At 45.9% G+C, this 23,080-nt stretch overlaps 1 protein-coding gene across 1 annotated transcript; it reads left to right on the top strand.

Annotated features, from left to right (window-relative positions):
- The first annotated feature begins 4,734 nt into the window (after positions 1-4,734).
- Positions 4,735-20,360, top strand: LOC133418572 (gamma-crystallin N-like). The gene is made up of 7 exons (XM_061707338.1): positions 4,735-4,907; positions 7,968-8,016; positions 9,172-9,293; positions 10,395-10,530; positions 18,247-18,386; positions 20,018-20,153; positions 20,263-20,360. Exons 1-6 carry the CDS (start codon positions 4,864-4,866, stop codon positions 20,148-20,150), a joined length of 624 nt encoding a protein of 207 aa, XP_061563322.1. The 5' UTR covers positions 4,735-4,863; the 3' UTR covers positions 20,151-20,153; positions 20,263-20,360.
- Positions 20,361-23,080: the final 2,720 nt, after the last annotated feature.

The raw sequence follows: 23,080 nt of genomic DNA, 5'->3' as shown, positions 1-23,080 counted from the left end.
GCATTACAGAAAATAAAGAACTTTATCACAATATTCTAATTTTCTGAGACAGTCCTGTATATATATATATACATACATGTTCATACATGTATGAAAAATCCAGAAAATCACACTGTATGATTTTTAAGTAATTAATTTGCATTTTATTGCATGACATAAGTATTTGATCACCTGTCAACCAGTAAGACTTCCGGCTCTCACAGACCTGTTAGTTCTTCTTTAAGAAGCCCTCCTGTTCTCCACTCATTACCTGTATTAACTGCACCTGTTTGAACTCGTTACCTGTATAAAAGACACCTGTCCACACACTCAATCAAACAAACTCCAACCTCTCCACAATGGCCAAGACCAGAGAGCTGTGTAAGGACATCAGGGATACAATTGTAGACCTGCACAAGGCTGGGATGGGCTACAGGACAATAGGCAAGCAGCTTGGTGAGAAGGCAACAACTGTTGGTGCAATTATTAGAAAATGGAAGAAGTTCAAGATGACGGTCAATCTCCCTCGGTCTGGGGCTCCATGCAAAATCTCACCTGGTGGGGCATCAATGATCATGAGGAAGGTGAGGGATCAGCCCAGAACTACACGGCAGGACCTGGTCAATGACCTGAAGAGAGCTGGGACCACAGTCTCAAAGAAAACCATTAGTAACACACTACGCCGTCATGGATTAAAATCCTGCAGCGCACGCAAGGTCCCCCTGCTCAAGCCAGTGCATGTCAAGGCCCGTCTGAAGTTTGCCAATGACCATCTGGATGATCCAGAGGAGGAATGGGAGAAGGTCATGTGGTCTGATGAGACTAAAATAGAGCTTTTTGGTCTAAACTCCATTTGCCGTGTTTGGGGGAAGAAGAAGGATGAGTACAACCCCAAGAACACCATCCCAACCGTGAAGCATGGAGGTGGAAACATCATTCTTTGGGGATGCGTTTCTGCAAAGGGGACAGGACGACTGCACCGTATTGAGGGGAGGATGGATGGAGCCATGTATCGCCAGATCTTGGCCAACAACCTCCTTCCCTCAGTAAGAGCATTGAAGATGGGTCGTGGCTGGGTCTTCCAGCATGACAACGACCCGAAACACACAGCCAGGGCAACTAAGGAGTGGCTCCGTAAGAAGCATTTCAAGGTCCTGGAGTGGCCTAGCCAGTCTCCAGACCTGAACCCAATAGAAACTCTTTGGAGGGAGCTGAAAGTCCGTATTGCCCAGCGACAGCCCCGAAACCTGAAGGATCTGGAGAAGATCTGTATGGAGGAGTGGGCCCAAATCCCTGCTGCAGTGTGTGCAAACCTGGTCAAGAACTACAGGAAACGTCTGATCTCTGGAATTGCAAACAAAGGTTTCTGTACCAAATATTAAGTTCTGTTTTTCTGATGTATCAAATATTTATGTCATGCAATAAAATGCAAATTAATTACTTAAAAATCATACAATGTGATTTTCTGGATTTTTCTTTAGATTCCATCACTCACAGTTGAAGAGTACCTATGATAAAAATTACAGACTTCTACATGCTTTTCAAGTGGGAAAACCTGCAAAATCGGCAGTGTATGAAATACTTGTTCTCCCCACTGTATGTATACTGCATAGTGGACGTAGTATGGTGCACGTATTTCTACTGGATTCAAGGTATATATAATATCCATAATACTGTACAACTGTGTAATATACAGAATATATCTATAATACTGGATCTCCATAATACTGTATATCTATAATACTGTATATCGGTGTAATGTATATATAAGTATAACTGACTGTACATGTTGATGAACACGAGTGTAAATATTCACGGTTGTAGCCACAGGCTAATTTCCACCAATCGTCCCTGCGGCAAATCAATGCCAAACATAAAACATAAAATCAGAAACAGCAAACAAGGAAGACAAGATATAACAACGAAAGACAACATTTAAAAACACGACTACCGTAGATGACCATTTAGTAGCCCGGGCGTTTAATATGCTAAATCCACTTGGACCCCAGGCGTTTATAAGAACCAGGCGGGTATTTGCACCAGGCTACAATTTATTTTTGCAATGAGCAGCACCAGACCATTACTTACAAAGAACATATGAGATCACCATAGTACCACTGGAACTAAAATTGTACACACTGTACACAACACAACACCTCACGACGAGCTCCCGATCACAAATCGTGAGGTTGCAATAAAATCAAGTGTGTTTGAAATCCTGGTCGCTCCTCGTGAAGGAATCACAGTTGAAGCAGCTGCGACCCGATTTGACTCATCCTTTCACAGAGAGCATGCGCAATCTCTGATGTTACGTCAAAAACTATTATTTGTAGTTTAAGTTTTGCAAATTCACATTACAAATCATGTTTTAATAGCAAAAAAAAAGAGCGCAGTTCCACGTATGGTGCGTGTCGCCGCGTACCCTACGCCGTAGGCTCTGCGTTGGTGTAACGCGGAACCATAAATCAGCCTTTAGTGTGTGCGCTGTCTGCTCTTCAGAAAAACCTCTTTTTTCTCTTCTCTTTTTGCTGGGACGCCGGGTTCCTCCGCCGAGACACAACTATTCGGTATGCGTTCTTTGTTGTGTCTCAAAATGATTCGCAGTGCACACACCCAATCAGAAACGGTACAGATATTTTGGGATTTTAATATATAAACAAATAAAATTATAAATAATAAAGAATCCCCATGACTTTGATCAGGTGGGCAGGATGCAGGTTTGGGTGTGGGAACAGCCCACCCCTGCCCCAAAACCGGCCTCGAGTTCCAGTACACAGACTTCAGGTAAACATGTGCATTTTATATGCATGCAAACATGTTTGGAGCGGAGCGGGGTGCAGTGTTACTGGAGCGCTGAGCGGTTATGGGTGGAGCGTTTTTTTTTTTCATGCTCTGATATACAAAGACAGTTTGTCTGTGTAACGGCGACACACGGAGCTGATCAGAGCAGTATGAACGATACTGTACACAATACAATGCAAATACAGTGTTATTACCAGGTTATTACCGGTAGTCGCCCGGGCGTTTAATTGAACCGGCGTTTATTATGCCAAATGGGCTCGGACCCCCGGCGGCTATTAGAGCACAGGCGCATATTTGCGCGCGGGCGACTATTTGGTCATCTACGGTAAGCTCGATAAAATCAATAAGAAATTGTCAGGGTTTGACATTCCCCCCGGTCTTTGAGTTTCAGTTTTGCCCCGCCTGTGTCCCATCTGCCCTGATTGTCTGCACCTGTGTCTCGTCGTGTCTCGTTATCCCCTCAGTATCTGGTCTGGTCATTCCCTTGTTCCCTGTCGGACCGTACTGTGCTTCCCTCCATGTTCTCCATGTATTCTGGTTTTTTGATCCCTGTTCGTGTTAGTTTTTTCCTGCCAAGCAGCGCTTTGATTTTGTTTTTTTGCCTCGTGCTTCTTTTGAAAAAAAAACAGTGGTTCCCAAACTGGGGCGCCCCCGGCGCGGCGCTATTGCAGGGGGGGCGCGGCGAGGTTGGAAGGTAGATTAATAAAAATAAATAAATACAAATTTTAAGATTATTTATTTCTTTAAGATTTTGCCTTCAACACATATGTGCAGTGAGAGAGAGACAGGAAATAGTGGAAGAGAGAAGGGGAATGACATGAAGTAATGGTCTGGCCGGCGGGAATCTAACCAGGACCTTCAGCTCCACAACTACCCGGTGCTACTGGAAGGAAGATGCATGTGGCAGTTTCTCACCTGCAACCGGTTTGAGAGGATCTGGAACATGAACAAGCCCACCCACTCCCTGAACAGGTGTGGGGATTAAAACTGACATTTTTGCAGAGCAATTGTTGAAATTTTGATTATTTGTTTAGCTGTTGCTGCTGTTTTTCAAAAATATGTTGAAAGTAATGCATACTGTTGTACAGTAAAAAGGAAAAAAAAGAAATGTGTTGCACACATGAAGCAAGCCCACTCACATCACTGGAAACATGTGGGGATTAAAGGTGTCATGTTTGTAGAGCAAATGTTCAGATTTTGGCTCCTGTTTGTTGTCGATTCAATCTCTGGGAGCTGGTCAGGTTGAAAATCTATTTTTACAGAGATGGACAGTTTATTTGCACATATGTTCAATATATGAAATAAATTGCAGTAGCATTTGAATGCAAAAGATGTGTCTGTGTTGGAGTCGGGGGGGCTCGAAAATTCTGTTACGTATAAAAGGGAGGCCTGGCAAAAAAAGTTTGGGAACCGCTGCTTTAAAGTGCTCCAATGCTCAGATGTATAAAGTGCTAATGCATATTGCACATTGATTTCTTGCATTTTAATTATAAGTGCCACATTTGTTTATTGGGTAGAGTGAGCAAAATAACTTGTCGGGCATGTTCAAACTTGGCCAATAAAGCTGGTTCTGATTCTGGTTCTGGTTCTGATTATTTCTGTAATGAACGAGTCCCCGGGTGGATGTAGGACCTGGTTCCAGGAACCTCAGAACCCGCTGGACCGGAGTGGGTGACCTGGACACCCAGAGGTACACACACACACACACACACACACACACACACACACACACACACACACACACACACACACACACACACCAGCACAAAGCATGGCAGCAGCTTTTATCATACCAGCTTTGTTGCAGAGAAAACGCTGAAATGTTCAGATCCAAAAGTGTGTGTGCTGCACTCTGGGCCGGGCTAGCGCTAGCGGCCTCCACATTCACCGCATGTGCCGTGGCATGTTTCATTGTGCTGGCCGTCCTTGTTCGGAGCAGCGCCGTGTGTTGTGTGTGTTTAGCATATGAATGGGCGGCCGGGCCGGCGACTGTTGCAGAACCGGGCTGACGGTTCCAGCAGCCGCGCGGCCGCCGCGCAGCGTCATATTTAAGGGGCCTTGCTCCGGCCTCGCAGAGCGGACATGAACATCTTTACCAAGGTCCCAGGATTAACCCAACAAACCAGGTACGTCCCAGCGCGGGGGGGGCGGCGCCGCGGGGCGGCGGCCCCCGGCCCTCCAGGCGTCACCGTCACGTCTAGGCAAAGATACTCTAGACCAGTGGTTCCCAACCTTTTCTAAGACTACGTTCACACTGCAGGCCTTAATGCTCAATTCCGATTTTTTCCCATATCCGATTTTTTTGTGTGGCTGTTCACATTATCTTTTAAAATGTGTCCTATATCCGACTGGAGTGTGAACGCATCGCGGCCCTGAACTGACCCGCATGCGCAGAGGAACATTAACAAAGACGTCACACGCAGCACGCCGTATGTTGGGCTGAAGGCTGATTTATGGTTCCACGTTACACCAACGCAGGGCGTACGGCGTAGGGAACGCGGCGACGCACACTGTACCGTGTACCCTACGCCGTATCCTACGGCGTATCCTACGGCGTATCCTACGGCGTATCCTACGGCGTATCCTACGGTGTAGGCTAGAACCATAATTCAGGCTTAAAGGTAGCTCCGCACCCCGGAGTTTCAGCTCCGCTCTCCGGGGAGCCGAGCTACCGAGCTACGGAGCTACGGAGCTACGGTCCAACTCGTTGTAAAACGGGCAGGTTATGCGACCACGACCGCTTCGCTGAATCATTCAGAGGCTTTGATTAATCCATATTGAATTAGAGCGGGGAGAATTGCAATGCATGGATTTTTCGATATTTTTACCCCCCCCCCCTAGGCTTAACCCCAACAACCCAACCCCAACCCCAACAACCCCAACAACCCCAACCCTACCCCCTGACTTTCCCCATTAACTGGTTCCCTCCCCTGTTGTTTTGTCCCGGTTGTGTTTTTGTTTTGTTTGTTCTTTTCCTGTTTTCTTTTACTGTAAAGCGACCTTGGGTTCCTTGAAACGCGCTATAGAAATTATTAGGGCCCGAGCACTTACAGTGCTAGGGCCCTATTGTATCTGTAGGAATTTTTCTTCTTTCTTCTTTCTTTATTTTTCCGATGAAAGGACGGCCTTTTTTCCCTCTAAACGTGTCCCAAAAGTCACCAAATTTTGCACCAAGCCAGTCCTGGTGATAAATTTGATATTTAATGGTTTGCATTAATGGGCGTGGCCTAACGGCTCAACAGCGCCCCCTAGAAAACTTTGTGCCTCAAGCCCCACAATACGGTTTGACGTACATGCACGAAAATCGGTACACACCTGTATCATGTCACAACTTAAAGAAAAGTCTCTTGGCACCATGGCCCAAACCCAACAGGAAGTCGGCCATTTTCAATTAATTGTGTCATTTTGGCGCAATTTATGCCATTCCTTCTGCCGTTAATTCAGCCCGAACCGTAACGTGCACCCAGGTGTGTTATACATCAAAATGTGCGTCTCCATCCTCCGACACCACGCATTACTTTTCTCTTTCAAAAGCGTTACCGTGGCGACACTAGACGCCAAAAAGCGCGCCCACCCTTCATCTGATTGGTCCATATTTGATAGTTCCTACTTTCTGCCATAACTTTTGAATGGTTTTGGTACAGAGAGTCGTGGGTGTTTCATCCACTAAATGTCCAGTTCTGAAGAATCTACATCAAGTCATACAAGCTTCCACTGCAGCCTGAACCTGCACAAGGGTGGAGGCCGTTCATCGCTGCTGCAGCTTTAATTATGGGCATGCCAAGTAGTGGCATGACCATATTGCAATCCTCCAGAATGGCCCAAAGGGCAATGTTGCTAGCATTTTGCTAACAAGCTAAAGTCGTAAAAGTCCCACTGCGCACTGGCGGGTGTACAGCATGACCCCGTTCTGATGTGGAAAAGAAAAATCCCCAAAAAATAAAACACGGCCAGAAAAACCTGAAAAATGAAGGCGATATATTAGTATACAGAAAAGGTTTCCCTTTTCTTCCTTATTCTTCTTATTCCGCACTCTTTTTTTGTCCGTTAATACGGCCCGAACCGCAACGTGCACCCATGCATGGCATACATCGTTGGATGCGTCTCCATCGTGCCTCGATGGGCATTACTTTTCTCTGTAATTGGGGTTACCGTGGCAACGCTAGATGCCAAAAAGCAAAAAAAAAGGCAAAAATTCGGACGCTTATTGCTCGGCCAAACTTTATCGTAGAGACATCGTTCAAACTTTGAAACACTCGGCCCGATTGTCCCTAACCGACCGTACAACCTCATTATGCTAATTATTACAGTTTTTGCGATATTTACCTTTCTTTTTTTTTTTAATTTCCATTTGACTTTGGACACTTGTTGCTAGGTAACAGGTTATCGTAGAGACATCGTACAAATGTTCCCCGACTCGGCACGCTGTGGACTTCAACATATTCAAATTTCATGAAGCTGGGATTTAAGGAAATGTTATGTCAAAATCCAGGCCACATGGCCCCATTCAATCGGATGGGGTTTTTACCACAGTGAAAAAAAAACCTATCTGTTAACATAGCCTGAACCGGAACGTGCACCCATGCATGGCATACATCGTTGGATGCGTCTCCATCGTGCCTCGATGGGCATTACTTTTCTCAGTCAAAAGCGTTACCGTGGGGACGCTAGACGCCAAAAAGTGCGCCCCATTAATAACTATTGGGAGCACAGGAATTAATGAAATCCAAGCGTGAACACCTCAAACTGACATAAAACCACCTCGAACAAAACCACTACAGCCCCAAACCAAAGCAGCGAGAGGGGTCGAATGGGCGGTAGGGCATGCCCATATCAAAATTTCATGACATTTTCTAGTTATCATTATTGACCCCAACTCCAACCCCATCCCTAATCCCAACCCTAACCCCCCTAATCCTAATCCTAACCCTAACTAACCCTTCCCCCAACCCCAACCCCAACCCCAACACCTAACCCTAACCCTTGGGCTGGATGGACTGTCCACCTTTTCCAACCGGAGGAGGTGGGGTTCCTACATCCATCCTAACTCTAACTCTAACCAGGATCTTTCAGAGACTGAAGCCTCAATTTCCCTCCTGCAAAGGTTCCTGGGAGTCTGATTGTTGCTGCTTGGACTGTACTTACTGGTCTGAGGTGCTAATCTTTCTCTGTTTCCGTGTCTGCAGCAAGCTGGGGTCCGTGCTCCAACGTGCCTTCTACGGGTCCAGTGGGAGGGTGAGTGCAGCCCGCCGTTACACAAACCTTTACACAAACCTTTACAGGTTATCAGAACTTCATCACCTGATCGGTCGGCTGAACCGACAGGATCTGACGTTTGTGAAGGGCATTATTTTTCCTCCTCCGTCCTCGTCCCAGAAGACGGTTTATTTAACAACCAAAACAACATCACGGCCTGTAACCAGACGCTGAACTGATGCTGGTGTCGCCGTGGAGACCGTTAGGAACCTCCCAGAACCAACCGTTCACTCTCTGTCTGGTATCAAGGTGTACCATCAGTAGTATTTTGGTACCATCAGTAGTATTTTGGTACCATCAGTAGTATTTTGGACTTGGACCAGAGACAGTCTCAGGAGACCAGAAGAAACTTCTAGACCTGCAAGTTGGAGATTAGCCGACCGTCTCCAAGCAGCTGGATGTTACTATGACAACAGTTGGACAGAACCTTCCCAACCCCCAGACCTGGAGAGGAATTGGAAAAAGACCAGCAAACGTGGTTTCCATGGAAACCTCAATTCAGAATTACTATTTCCATGTAAACTCAGAGGAAAATAGTTTAATTCTGAATTAATTAATTCAGAATCATTAATTCAGAATTAAAAAACATCCTGTAACCGTGGCCAATGAGGAGTTGTAACTTACAACGAACTGATCAACACGTCCACGGACCGCTGACGTTTCCCGTTTGTCTCGTTTGTCCTCGTCTCTCAGGTGACCCTTTTGTCTCGTTTATCCTCTCGTTTCTCAGGTGACCCGTTTGTCTCGTTTGTCCTCTCCTCAGGTGACCCGTTTGTCTCGTTTGTCCTCGTCTCTCAGGTGACCCGTTTGTCTCGTTTGTCCCCTCTCCTCAGGTGACCCGTTTGTCTCGTTTGTCCTCTCCTCAGGTGACCCTTTTGTCTCGTTTGTCCTCTCCTCAGGTGACCCGTTTGTCTCGTTTGTCCTCTCCTCAGGTGACCCTTTTGTCTCGTTTGTCCTCTCCTCAGGTGACCCGTTTGTCTCGTTTGTCCTCTCCTCAGGTGACCCTTTTGTCTCGTTTGTCCTCGTCTCTCAGGTGACCCTTTTGTCTCGTTTGTCCTCGTCTCTCAGGTGACCCGTTTGTCTCGTTTGTCCCCTCCTCAGGTGACCCGTTTGTCTCGTTTGTCCTCTCCTCAGGTGACCCTTTTCGAGCAGCGAAACTTCGCCGGCAGACGTCTGGACCTGAACGCCGACTGCGCCAGGATCAGCGACAAGAACTTCCCCGAGAGATGTAACTCTGTCCAGGTGGAGAGCGGAGCGTAAGTCCGTCCAGAGTCCGTCTAACGCCGGGGGACACGCTGGGGGACACGCTGGGGGACACGCTGGGGGACACGCTGGGGGACACGCTGGGGGACACGCTGGGGGACACGCTGGGGGACACGCTGGGGGACACGCTGGGGGACACGCTGGGGGACATGCTGGGGGACACACTGGGGGACACGCCGGGGGACACGCTGGGGGACACACTGGTGTCCACAGTGGATTACTGTGTCTGTGGAGGTCCACACTAGAGCGTTGCATTGAGATCGGGTCCCGCGGGACCCGACGCAAATCTCGCAGGATTGGGCGGTTTGAATTTTGCTGCGGGCGGGAGTGGGCGGAAAAAAAAAAACCCCTGCGGGATCGGGATGTAGCCTAGCAACCAGTTAAATTACAGTAATTTGTTTCATTCATTAACAGTGTTTATTTTATGTTATTTATTAGTCTTATTTGAGCCACTCACAACCTACTCTCGTTGCTGTAACCACAATCACATAATTGATGCAAAAGGCGAGTTTTGCGGGAGCGGATGTAAACACTGCGGGAGCGGAACACACGTTGCGGGCGCGGGCGGTAATGGTCAGAAATGCAGCGGGAGTGGGATGAAGAAAACAGTCCCGCGCAGGAATCTAGTCCACACTAGTGTCCACAGCTGTGTCTGTCTCTATGAAACCACATATCTTTTAAGCAGAATTAAATGACGTTATGAGTTACGTGACAGAAAAGTGAACCCTTTTTCAAGCTGTAAACATTTAAATATCACAAGAAAAACCTTCCCAGGTCTTAAACTTGTCATAAAGCAGGATAAAAAAGTTCATAAAAAACCCAACATGAGGTTTATCTGACCTGCGTGTCTTGTTTTATGTAGCACTTTGTGCTGCATTCTATGCCTGAAAGGTGCCTTAGAAATAAAGTTTGATTTGATTTGAAGACTGAAAAAAACTCATAACTTCATCTTGAATTCTTGTGAAAAGACTCAAGTCAAAGAAATGATCACTTCCTCATCAGTTTATCCAGTTTTCTGTGTTTTAACTTGTTCTGTTCTCCCTTGACCTTGTTGTTGTTTAGTTGACCTTTCACCTTGTTGTTGTTTGTTCCAGATGGGTGGGCTACGAGCACGACAACTACCGCGGCCGCCAGTTCCTGTGGGACATGTCCGAGCGCGGCGAGTACAACTGCTACGATAAGTGGTGCGCTCAGGTGGACCACGTGTCCTCTGTGCGGTGTGTCCGGCAGGTGAGGGGCTAACACACGCTAACACACGTTAAAACACGCTAAAACACACGCTAACACACGCTAACACATGCTAACACACGCTAACACACGATAACACACGTTAGAACACGTTAAAATTCAATTCAATTTTATTTCAATTTTATTTATATAGCGTTTAATATACCAGATGTCTCTAGACGCTTTCCAGAGACCCAGAACATGAACATAAACATAAACCCCCGAGCAATAATTATATAAACAATGGCAGGTAAAAACTCCCATAGTGGGAGAAAAACCTTAAGCCAAACAGTGGCAAGAAAAACTCCCCTTTAGGAGGAAGAAACCTTGAGCAGGACCAGGACCATAAGGGTCAGGGACGTCAGCAGTACAGCAGGCAGGTGGAAGCAGCAACAGGATGACCGGGGATGGGGGGGGACCGGGAACACAGGCCAGAACGCAGCTCCTGAGGCTCCGGCCTGCAAACATGCACAAAAGAGAAAAAAGGGGGGCTGGCACAAGAAACTACAGGAACGATGGACAAAAATGATAGCTATGAGATATTTATAATAAATAAAAATGGAAATGGAGAAAAGAGGAAGGGAAGAGGAGAGGAGAAGAAGGGTGAGAGGCACCGCCCAGCGGATCATGTCCCCCCTGCAGCATAGGCCTATAGCAGCATATCTACCACCAAGCTATTTTTGCATTGAAATCAGACTGAAAAAGTGGGCGTCGTCTTACATTCGGGGTCTAGACGTTATACCCATTTACACCGCTAGATGGAGCCAGATATCTTTAAAGCCAATGCTGAACTGAACTCCCCAGGCCAAAGCCAACCCCTGTCACGAAGAAGAAAAATAAAAATAGCAGCAGCATGAAGAAGGAAAAATAAAAAATAGCGGTAAGAAAGAAAAGAGAAGAAAATAACAGAAGAGATAACAGAAAATGGAGAAACGTAGCGACAATCTGGAGAAAAGTGGGTCGAAGAAGTTATGATGCAAACTTCAAGATCATGATTTGAATGAGGCAAAATAACAGGCTTTTTCTCTCAAATATATTGTTATAATCATTTGTTTCAGATGTACTGTCATTATTTTCTGTATAAAAATTTAATTTGGTGTTAAAAAAAAGTATTTTTTCAAATTTGAGTCTTGAAAAAGAGGGTCGTCTTATATTCGGGTCAATACGGTAATGGTGCCTGATAGCAGAACGCCCGCCCTCCAAATCTACATTAAGATACTCTAGGAACTACGAGTAAACCTGCTCTCTGAGAGCGGAGAGCTCTGCCAGGAACATAAGGCACTATCAGGTCTAAGACACGAATAATGCAGAGCTAAGCCGTTTTGGGCTTTATATGCAAGTAATAACATTTTAAATGATGCTGTGATGGTAGTGATTACCCAGAAGTCTCAGTGATGCTGTGATGGTAGTGATTACCCAGAAGTCTCAGTGATGCTGTGATGGTAGTGATTACCCAGAAGTCTCAGTGATGGTAGTGATTACCCAGAAGTCTCAGTGATGCTGTGATGGTAGTGATTACCGAGAAGTCTGAGTGATGCTGTGATGGTAGTGATTACCCAGAAGTCTCAGTGATGCTGTGATGGTAGTGATTACCCAGAAGTCTCAGTGATGGTAGTGATTACCCAGAAGTCTCAGTGATGCTGTGATGGTAGTGATTACCCAGAAGTCTCAGTGATGGTAGTGATTACCCAGAAGTCTCAGTGATGGTAGTGATTACCCAGAAGTCTCAGTGATGCTGTGATGGTAGTGATTACCCAGAAGTCTCAGTGATACTGTGATGGTAGTGATTACCCAGAAGTCTCAGTGATGCTGTGATGGTAGTGATTACCCAGAAGTCTCAGCGATGCTGTGATGGTAGTGATTACCCAGAAGTCTGAGTGATGGTAGTGATTACCCAGAAGTCTGAGTGATGGTAGTGATTACCCAGAAGTCTCAGTGATGGTAGTGATTACCCAGAAGTCTCAGTGATGCTGTGATGGTAGTGATTACCCAGAAGTCTCAGTGATGCTGTGATGGGATTATTACCTAGAAGTCTCAGTGATGGTAGTGATTACCCAGAAGTCTCTGTGATGGTAGTGATTACCCAGAAGTCTCAGTGATGCTGTGATGGTAGTGATTACCCAGAAGTCTGAGTGATGGTAGTGATTACCCAGAAGTCTCAGTGATGGTAGTGATTACCCAGAAGTCTCAGTGATGGTAGTGATTACCCAGAAGTCTCAGTGATGGTAGTGATTACCCAGAAGTCTCAGTGATGCTGTGATGGTAGTGATTACCCAGAAGTCTCAGTGATGCTGTGATGGTAGTGATTACCCAGAAGTCTCAGTGATGGTAGTGATTACCCAGAAGTCTCAGTGATGGTAGTGATTACCCAGAAGTCTCAGTGATGCTGTGATGGTAGTGATTACCCAGAAGTCTCAGTGATGGTAGTGATTACCCAGAAGTCTGAGTGATGGTAGTGATTACCCAGAAGTCTCGGTGATGCTGTGATGGTAGTGATTACCCAGAAGTCTCAGTGATGCTGTGATGGTAGTGATTACCCAGAAGTCTGAGTGATGGTAGTGATTACCCAGAAGTCTCAGTGATGCTGTGATGGTAGTGATTACCCAGAAGTCTCAGTGATGTTGTGATGGTAGTGATTACCCAGAAGTCTGAGTGATGTTGTGATGGGATTATTACCCAGAAGTCTCAGTGATGGTAGTGATTACCCAGAAGTCTCAGTGATGCTGTGATGGTAGTGATTACCCAGAAGTCTCAGTGATACTGTGATGGTAGTGATTACCCAGAAGTCTCAGTGATGTTGTGATGGTAGTGATTACCCAGAAGTCTGAGTGATGGTAGTGATTACCCAGAAGTCTCAGTGATGTTGTGATGGGATTATTACCCAGAAGTCTCAGTGATGTTGTGATGGTAGTGATTACCCAGAAGTCTGAGTGATGGTAGTGATTACCCAGAAGTCTCAGTGATGGTAGTGATTACCCAGAAGTCTGAGTGATGTTGTGATGGGATTATTACCCAGAAGTCTCAGTGATGTTGTGATGGTAGTGATTACCCAGAAGTCTCAGTGATGTTGTGATGGTAGTGATTACCCAGAAGTCTCAGTGATGTTGTGATGGTAGTGATTACCCAGAAGTCTCAGTGATGCTGTGATGGTAGTGATTACCCAGAAGTCTGAGTGATGGTAGTGATTACCCAGAAGTCTCAGTGATGGTAGTGATTACCCAGAAGTCTGAGTGATGTTGTGATGGGATTATTACCCAGAAGTCTCAGTGATGTTGTGATGGTAGTGATTACCCAGAAGTCTCAGTGATGCTGTGATGGTAGTGATTACCCAGAAGTCTCAGTGATGGTAGTGATTACCCAGAAGTCTGAGTGATGCTGTGATGGTAGTGATTACCCAGAAGTCTCAGTGATGTTGTGATGGTAGTGATTACCCAGAAGTCTCAGTGATGCTGTGATGGTAGTGATTACCCAGAAGTCTCAGTGATGGTAGTGATTACCCAGAAGTCTCAGTGATGCTGTGATGGTAGTGATTACCCAGAAGTCTCAGTGATGGTAGTGATTACCCAGAAGTCTCTGTGATGGTAGTGATTACCCAGAAGTCTGAGTGATGGTAGTGATTACCCAGAAGTCTCAGTGATGCTGTGATGGTAGTGATTACCCAGAAGTCTCAGTGATGCTGTGATGGTAGTGATTACCCAGAAGTCTCAGTGATGGTAGTGATTACCCAGAAGTCTCAGTGATGGTAGTGATTACCCAGAAGTCTCAGTGATGCTGTGATGGTAGTGATTACCCAGAAGTCTCAGTGATGGTAGTGATTATCCAGAAGTCTGAGTGATGGTAGTGATTACCCAGAAGTCTCAGTGATGCTGTGATGGTAGTGATTACCCAGAAGTCTCAGTGATGCTGTGATGGTAGTGATTACCCAGAAGTCTCAGTGATGCTGTGATGGTAGTGATTACCCAGAAGTCTCAGTGATGGTAGTGATTACCCAGAAGTCTCAGTGATGGTAGTGATTACCCAGAAGTCTCAGTGATGGTAGTGATTACCCAGAAGTCTCAGTGATGCTGTGATGGTAGTGATTACCCAGAAGTCTCAGTGATGGTAGTGATTACCCAGAAGTCTCAGTGATGGTAGTGATTACCCAGAAGTCTCAGTGATGGTAGTGATTACCCAGAAGTCTCAGTGATGCTGTGATGGTAGTGATTACCCAGAAGTCTCAGTGATGGTAGTGATTACCCAGAAGTCTGAGTGATGCTGTGATGGTAGTGATTACCCAGAAGTCTGAGTGATGTTGTGATGGTAGTGATTACCCAGAAGTCTGAGTGATGCTGTGATGGTAGTGATTACCCAGAAGTCTCAGTGATGTTGTGATGGTAGTGATTACCCAGAAGTCTCAGTGATGCTGTGATGGTAGTGATTACCCAGAAGTCTCAGTGATGGTAGTGATTACCCAGAAGTCTCAGTGATGCTGTGATGGTAGTGATTACCCAGAAGTCTCAGTGATGGTAGTGATTACCCAGAAGTCTCAGTGATGGTAGTGATTACCCAGAAGTCTCAGTGATGGTAGTGATTACCCAGAAGTCTCAGTGATGGTAGTGATTACCCAGAAGTCTCAGTGATGTTGTGATGGTAGTGATTACCCAGAAGTCTCAGTGATGGTAGTGATTACCCAGAAGTCTGAGTGATGGTAGTGATTACCCAGAAGTCTCAGTGATGGTAGTGATTACCCAGAAGTCTCAGTGATGGTAGTGATTACCCAGAAGTCTGAGTGATGGTAGTGATTACCCAGAAGTCTCAGTGATGGTAGTGATTACCCAGAAGTCTCAGTGATGTTGTGATGGTAGTGATTACCCAGAAGTCTCAGTGATGCTGTGATGGTAGTGATTACCCAGAAGTCTCAGTGATGGTAGTGATTACCCAGAAGTCTCAGTGATGGTAGTGATTACCCAGAAGTCTCAGTGATGCTGTGATGGTAGTGATTACCCAGAAGTCTCTGTGATGGTAGTGATTACCCAGAAGTCTCAGTGATGCTGTGATGGTAGTGATTACCCAGAAGTCTCAGTGATGGTAGTGATTACCCAGAAGTCTCAGTGATGGTAGTGATTACCCAGAAGTCTCAGTGATGGTAGTGATTACCCAGAAGTCTCAGTGATGGTAGTGATTACCCAGAAGTCTGAGTGATCCTGTGATGGTAGTGATTACCCAGAAGTCTCAGTGATGGTAGTGATTACCCAGAAGTCTCAGTGATGCTGTGATGGTAGTGATTACCCAGAAGTCTCAGTGATGGTAGTGATTACCCAGAAGTCTCAGTGATGCTGTGATGGTAGTGATTACCCAGAAGTCTGAGTGATGGTAGTGATTACCCAGAAGTCTCAGTGATGGTAGTGATTACCCAGAAGTCTCAGTGATGCTGTGATGGTAGTGATTACCCAGAAGTCTCAGTGATGGTAGTGATTATCCAGAAGTCTGAGTGATGGTAGTGATTACCCAGAAGTCTCAGTGATGCTGTGATGGTAGTGATTACCCAGAAGTCTCAGTGATGCTGTGATGGTAGTGATTACCCAGAAGTCTCAGTGATGCTGTGATGGTAGTGATTACCCAGAAGTCTCAGTGATGGTAGTGATTACCCAGAAGTCTCAGTGATGGTAGTGATTACCCAGAAGTCTCAGTGATGGTAGTGATTACCCAGAAGTCTCAGTGATGCTGTGATGGTAGTGATTACCCAGAAGTCTCAGTGATGGTAGTGATTACCCAGAAGTCTCAGTGATGGTAGTGATTACCCAGAAGTCTCAGTGATGGTAGTGATTATCCAGAAGTCTCAGTGATGGTAGTGATTACCCAGAAGTCTCAGTGATGCTGTGATGGGATTATTACCTAGAAGTCTCAGTGATGGTAGTGATTACCCAGAAGTCTCAGTGATGCTGTGATGGTAGTGATTACCCAGAAGTCTCAGTGATGGTAGTGATTACCCAGAAGTCTGAGTGATGCTGTGATGGTAGTGATTACCCAGAAGTCTGAGTGATGTTGTGATGGTAGTGATTACCCAGAAGTCTGAGTGATGCTGTGATGGTAGTGATTACCCAGAAGTCTCAGTGATGTTGTGATGGTAGTGATTACCCAGAAGTCTCAGTGATGCTGTGATGGTAGTGATTACCCAGAAGTCTCAGTGATGCTGTGATGGTAGTGATTACCCAGAAGTCTCAGTGATGTTGTGATGGTAGTGATTACCCAGAAGTCTCAGTGATGCTGTGATGGTAGTGATTACCCAGAAGTCTCAGTGATGGTAGTGATTACCCAGAAGTCTCAGTGATGCTGTGATGGTAGTGATTACCCAGAAGTCTCAGTGATGGTAGTGATTACCCAGAAGTCTCAGTGATGGTAGTGATTACCCAGAAGTCTCAGTGATGGTAGTGATTACCCAGAAGTCTCAGTGATGGTAGTGATTACCCAGAAGTCTCAGTGATGTTGTGATGGTAGTGATTACCCAGAAGTCTCAGTGATGGTAGTGATTACCCAGAAGTCTGAGTGATGGTAGTGATTACCCAGAAGTCTCAGTGATGGTAGTGATTACCCAGAAGTCTGAGTGATGGTAGTGATTACCCAGAAGTCTCAGTGATGTTGTGATGGTAGTGATTACCCAGAAGTCTCAGTGATGCTGTGATGGTAGTGATTACCCAGAAGTCTCAGTGATGGTAGTGATTACCCAGAAGTCTCAGTGATGGTAGTGATTACCCAGAAGTCTCAGTGATGCTGTGATGGTAGTGATTACCCAGAAGTCTCTGTGATGGTAGTGATTACCCAGAAGTCTCAGTGATGCTGTGATGGTAGTGATTACCCAGAAGTCTCAGTGATGGTAGTGATTACCCAGAAGTCTGAGTGATGTTGTGATGGTAGTGATTACCCAGAAGTCTCAGTGATGCTGTGATGGTAGTGATTACCCAGAAGTCTCAGTGATGGTAGTGATTACCCAGAAGTCTCAGTGATGGTAGTGATTACCCAGAAGTCTCAGTGATGGTAGTGATTACCCAGAAGTCTCAGTGATGGTAGTGATTACCCAGAAGTCTCAGTGATGGTAGTGATTACCCAGAAGTCTCAGTGATGGTAGTGATTACCCAGAAGTCTCAGTGATGGTAGTGATTACCCAGAAGTCTCAGTGATGGTAGTGATTACCCAGAAGTCTCAGTGATGGTAGTGATTACCCAGAAGTCTCAGTGATGGTAGTGATTACCCAGAAGTCTGAGTGATCCTGTGATGGTAGTGATTACCCAGAAGTCTCAGTGATGGTAGTGATTACCCAGAAGTCTGAGTGATGCTGTGATGGTAGTGATTACCCAGAAGTCTGAGTGATGGTAGTGATTACCCAGAAGTCTGAGTGATGGTAGTGATTACCCAGAAGTCTCAGTGATGGTAGTGATTACCCAGAAGTCTCAGTGATGGTAGTGATTACCCAGAAGTCTCAGTGATGGTAGTGATTACCCAGAAGTCTCAGTGATGGTAGTGATTACCCAGATGTCTGAGTGATGCTGTGATGGTAGTGATTACCCAGAAGTCTCAGTGATGCTGTGATGGTAGTGATTACCCAGAAGTCTCTGTGATGGTAGTGATTACCCAGAAGTCTCAGTGATGATGTGATGGTAGTGATTACCCAGAAGTCTCAGTGATGCTGTGATGGTAGTGATTACCTGTGATGTCATCAGTGATGCTGTGTGTGGTTGCCAGGACAACGGCCCGGCCAAGGCCCACCTGTTTGAGCGGGCTGGTTTCTCCGGGAAGAAGATGGAGATCCAGGACGACGTTCCCAACCTGATGAGCCGGCACAGCCTGAACCGGGCAGCCTCCATCCGGGTGCTGGGCGGAGCGTGAGTTTACTTTAACTTTATATTTATATACGAGAACCTGAACCTCCATCCGGGTGCTGGGCGGAGCGTGAGTTTACTTTATATTTATATTTATATTTATATACCTGAACCTGAACCTCCATCCGGGTGCTGGGCGGAGCGTAAGTCTGGTTAATCTTTATATTTATATTTACCTTTGATTGAGTGCGTTTACATGGGAAGTTTAATTCCTCTTTAATTCAGAATTAAAATTAAATCCGATTTAAAATGAGTAAAAATTATCATGTAAACACCTAATTCCGAATGAAAATGGCCATTCCGAATTAAACGTAATTCCAAAGTAAGTGGCTGTTTTATTCTGATTTAAAATCTGAATAGAATAATTCCAGATCATGTATTCACTCATTCCTCTTTAAATTAATCCGGTCTTTCTTTCTGCTCGTTCCCTCCCCCGTCTGTCTCCATGATCTTATATTCCACTGGGCTGGTTTTCCTAACAAAGTTAAAGATGCAGCAGCAGTAAACGCTGGTCAAGAGCAGAGACCATTTATTTAATAAATATAAATAATTAAAAGAACACATGGAAACAGGAAACATCAAAATTGTGATCTTTTCAAAGTTGTAGCAGCTAAGTTAGTTTTTCTTCCGGTAGTTTAACTTCCGGTCCCCCCCCTATCCAATCAGAACCTTCCCAACCCCCAGACCTGGAGAGGAATTGGAGAAAGACCATCAAATGTGTTTTCATGGAAACCTCCATTCAGAATTACTATTTCCATGTAAACTAGAAGGAATTTACATGGAAGCGCTACAATTCAAATGTGACGAATTAGCTGTGATTTCACTTTGGTTTCCATCAGATATTAACCAGATGATTCATCATTTATCACATTATTGTGTGGGGAGAGATGTGTTTGCAAAGTTTACAAATGAGAGAAATGTCATCTTGTTTGGTCCGGGATAAACGGGAAATAGCGGAGCGGTGCTGCTACTGCTGCTGTTACCATGGTAACAGGAGTTGTTACCATGGTAACAACTCCCCCTCCCAACGGCAGGAAGTGCTGCTGTTACCATGGGAACAGGAGTTGTTACCATGGTAAAGACTCCCCCTCCCAACGACAGGAAGTGCTGCTGTTACCATGGTAACGACTCCCCCTCCCAACGGCAGGAAGTGCTGCTGTTACCATGGTAACAACTCCCCCTCCCAACGGCAGGAAGTGCTGCTGTTACCATGGTAACAACTCCCCCTCCCAACGGCAGGAAGTGCTGCTGTTACCATGGTAACAACTCCCCCTCCCAACGGCAGGAAGTGCTGCTGTTACCATGGTAACAACTCCCCCTCCCAACGGCAGGAAGTGCCATGTGGCTCTGAGTAGAACGTCCCAATTAATGCATAAATACTACTGATATTTAATCAAAAGTGTGCCTAACTTAAGAATACTTTGAGTAAATACTGTTTAGTACCGCATTTCAGACGCAACGCAGGTGTCTGTTGTACCTGGTCTAGTCTGGTGTGGTAGACCCGGTCTCTTCTCACCGAGGGTCTTCTGTTCTTGGTTCTGACCCGGTTTCCTGAGGTTCTCTGGTTCTCCAGTTCTTGGTTCTGACCTTTGACCCTCAGTTCTTGGTTCTGACCCGGTCTCCTCTCTCCCCAGGTGGGTGGTCTACCAGGAACCGAACTACCGAGGTCCTCACTACATCCTGGAGAAGAAGGACTACAACAACTTCTCTGACTGGGGCAGCCAGAACAGCACGGTGGGGTCCATGCGCCGCGTCCGCTTCAGCTAAACCCTCGTTAACGAGTCAACGCAGCTAAAGCTCTGGAACACGTTAGCTTCAGCTAAACCTCCAACACAACAACGCAGCTAAAGCTCTGGAACACGTTAGCTTCAGCTAAACCTCCAACGCAACAACGCAGCTAAACCTCTGGAACACGTTAGCTTCAGCTAAACCTCCGACGCTAACTCTGGAACACGTCAGCTTTACTGGAACATGTCAGCTTCATAAAATAAAGACTATTTTACTAATAAAACATTGGCTCCAGTGTTTATTCTTTTATCTGTACCTCATAGACCTCCTAATCCTTTTCCTCCTCAGGTTCCATCTAACTGTCTGATAGTTTGTTTGTTTCAGTAGTAGTATTCACCTTACACTTCCGGCTCTCGACGAAGGCGGACGCTTTTTCTGCTCCCTCTCCCTATCTATCTGTCCTGCTACTGCTTGCTTGTCTCGTCTCCAGAGTCTCTCCTTTTCACTCCTCCAAAACTACAAACATGGAATTGATTAACTGGTCTCTCAGCACAATTGACCACATTTTTGCAACAAGAAGTCAGGGGGTAAGGGAGCCCTCCTGCCCCGATGGGACATTCTTTGCTGGATACACAATGGACTCGTACAAGGCGTGGAAGCCGTTGTGTATGGCAATAATGTCAATCGAGGATGCAGAAGATGCTTCATAATTGGATTTATGATCGCAGGATTTCTCCTTGATCGGAGGTGGGGGTTTCCTGATGTATCGACATGATCGAAATGCGTAAGTCGTCGGCCTCCTTCAATCACTTTTCCAGGCTGCCGGACGTGGCAGATGGATCAAGCAAAGCAATCAGCGCTCTGACTTTTACGCTGGGGGAGCAGGCCCGTAAGCTGGATGTGATTCTCGAGCAGAATCGCAGGCTGGCGGGGGTCTTTGAGCTCATTAACAAGATGGATAACAACATGGAGAAGCTGGGAGCTCAGCTTGGCCGGAATTGATTGATTGATCACTATTTCGTCTGCCTTTCAGTCACTGATGATGATCAGAGACTGAAAGGCAGACGGAAAATTACTGGGGCTGCCTGTTCTCAAAACAATTGCTGATTCTACTAATTTGTCCTCGACAGAGCGGTCTTAGCACGGCCGCTCCTGCTCACAATCTCCTGGAGGAATGCAAAACAAGATGACTGTTCCCTAGCCCTCCCCTCCATAGACATATATACATAGACGCTGCATCGAATGCCGCCGCCCGCTGAAGTGACGTGCCTATAGGTCGGCCATCTTGGTACAGACCACTCGCCACAGCAATGCATTACATGTATGGAGGAGCAGCGTTTCTACACACACAAAAGTGATCATAAATGATGCTGTGAAGATAATTTCACGTGATTTGTTTGTCAAACGTCACACATTACAGACACACATAGATAAAACAAAAAGAAAAGAAAGAAAAGAACCCAGAAAACGTTCAATGTTCTGGGGCCTCATCTATAAAGCTTGATTGCGCAGAAAAAGCGCCTGAAAGTTGCGGAAGCCGCCTTCTACGCAAAGCCTTGGATCTAAAAAGAAAAAACTAACCGAAAAATGTGCGTATCTTTACGGCAACTCGGACCCTCCCGTAAGAATTTACTTAAGACACGGGGAACTGGCGACGCAGGCTGTGAGGTGGTGAAATGAAGCCAGATTCATGTCATACTCAATAATAATGTCATCACATATCACAACATATATCAGACTTATATTAAAATAGCGCTGATAACGGAACAGGCGGCGGGGGGGGATTACTGCCGCTCCGAGCCCACTACTCCACAAGTTGGTGTAACGCGGAACCATAAAACAGCCTAGAGCAGCTCTGAGGGGAGACGGGAGGGAGGAGGGGGAGCGGGGGGTGAAGCGGGGCTGCGGGGCCCTTCGCACAGGGTGTGATTTGCAGTTAATGGCTGATCCTACCGTTAGTTTTTAAACTGTAAAAAGTGGGGGGGACAAAAACATGATTTTGAAAAGACGGGGGGACGTGCCCCCCCCCTGTTGCGCCGGGGCAATCACGGCGTTCCGCACAGCAACGGCGTGCTGCCACTCACTCACTGTATTTTATACTATTTATTTTTCTACTTTTACTGTGACCACAAAATAATGTGGTTTTCCTGTCCTCCACCTCATCCTCAACATCTCGATCTCAGATCTCAGTGAAATTCAGTGGCACGGTGGCTCGACACGTTCATTCATTCTGACGCCCAAACAGGTTGCAGGAAGCCACTGCACATGCTCAGCAGCTCATTCATATGCAAAAACATACCGTTTTTGGTATGAAGTGGGCGTGATTCAGCTGCGTAACCTACCAGCTGGACTGTGATTTATAAAGAGAACCATACGTGCAAGTGTGCGTGCACGCGGTTTTATAGATCCGGATTTTTTTTTGCGCCCGCCATTTTCGCCTTTTGGGTGTACGTGCACTTTTATTTATTTATTTTTTTTTTTTTTTTTTTTTTTTTTTTTTAAAGGTTTTTTTGGGCTCTAGTGGCCCTTTATTGGAGATGCAGATTGGAAAGGGGTAGAGAGAAAGAATGGGGAAGACACACAGCAAAGGTACGCGGGCTGGATTCGAACCCGCGACCGCTGCAGGAGGACTGTAGCCTCAATATATGGCCCGCTGCTTAACCCACTGCGCCACCGAGCGGCCCATACGTGCACTTTTAGTATGAATTCTACGCACTCCATTTTAAATGAGGCCCCAGGTCTTTATTTACTATACAAGTATTTACTACATAATTGTTTCTATTGCCATTACTATTATTATTAATATTATATTATATTAACATATATTATATATACATCATCATCATCATCATCTTCTCCCGCTTTATCCGTTACCGGGTCGCGGGGGCAGCAGCCTCAGCAGGGATGCCCAGACTTCCCTCACCCCAGACACTTCCTCCAGCTCCTCCGGGGGGAGTCTGAGGCGTTCC

Source organism: Cololabis saira, chromosome 2 (genome assembly GCF_033807715.1).
Source record: "Cololabis saira isolate AMF1-May2022 chromosome 2, fColSai1.1, whole genome shotgun sequence".
NCBI lineage: Eukaryota > Metazoa > Chordata > Actinopteri > Beloniformes > Belonidae > Cololabis > Cololabis saira.
This window is presented reverse-complemented; position numbering and strand designations above follow the sequence as displayed.

Excerpts from the sequence above, each read along its gene's own strand:
- LOC133418572 (XM_061707338.1), top strand. The coding sequence starts at position 4,864 with ATGAACATCTTTACCAAGGTCCCAGGATTAACCCAACAAACCAG. Across the intron at positions 9,294-10,394 it reads GTCCAGGTGGAGAGCGGAGC|ATGGGTGGGCTACGAGCACG; the intron begins GTAAGTCCGTCC and ends TGTTTGTTCCAG. Across the intron at positions 18,387-20,017 it reads ATCCGGGTGCTGGGCGGAGC|GTGGGTGGTCTACCAGGAAC; the intron begins GTGAGTTTACTT and ends CTCTCTCCCCAG.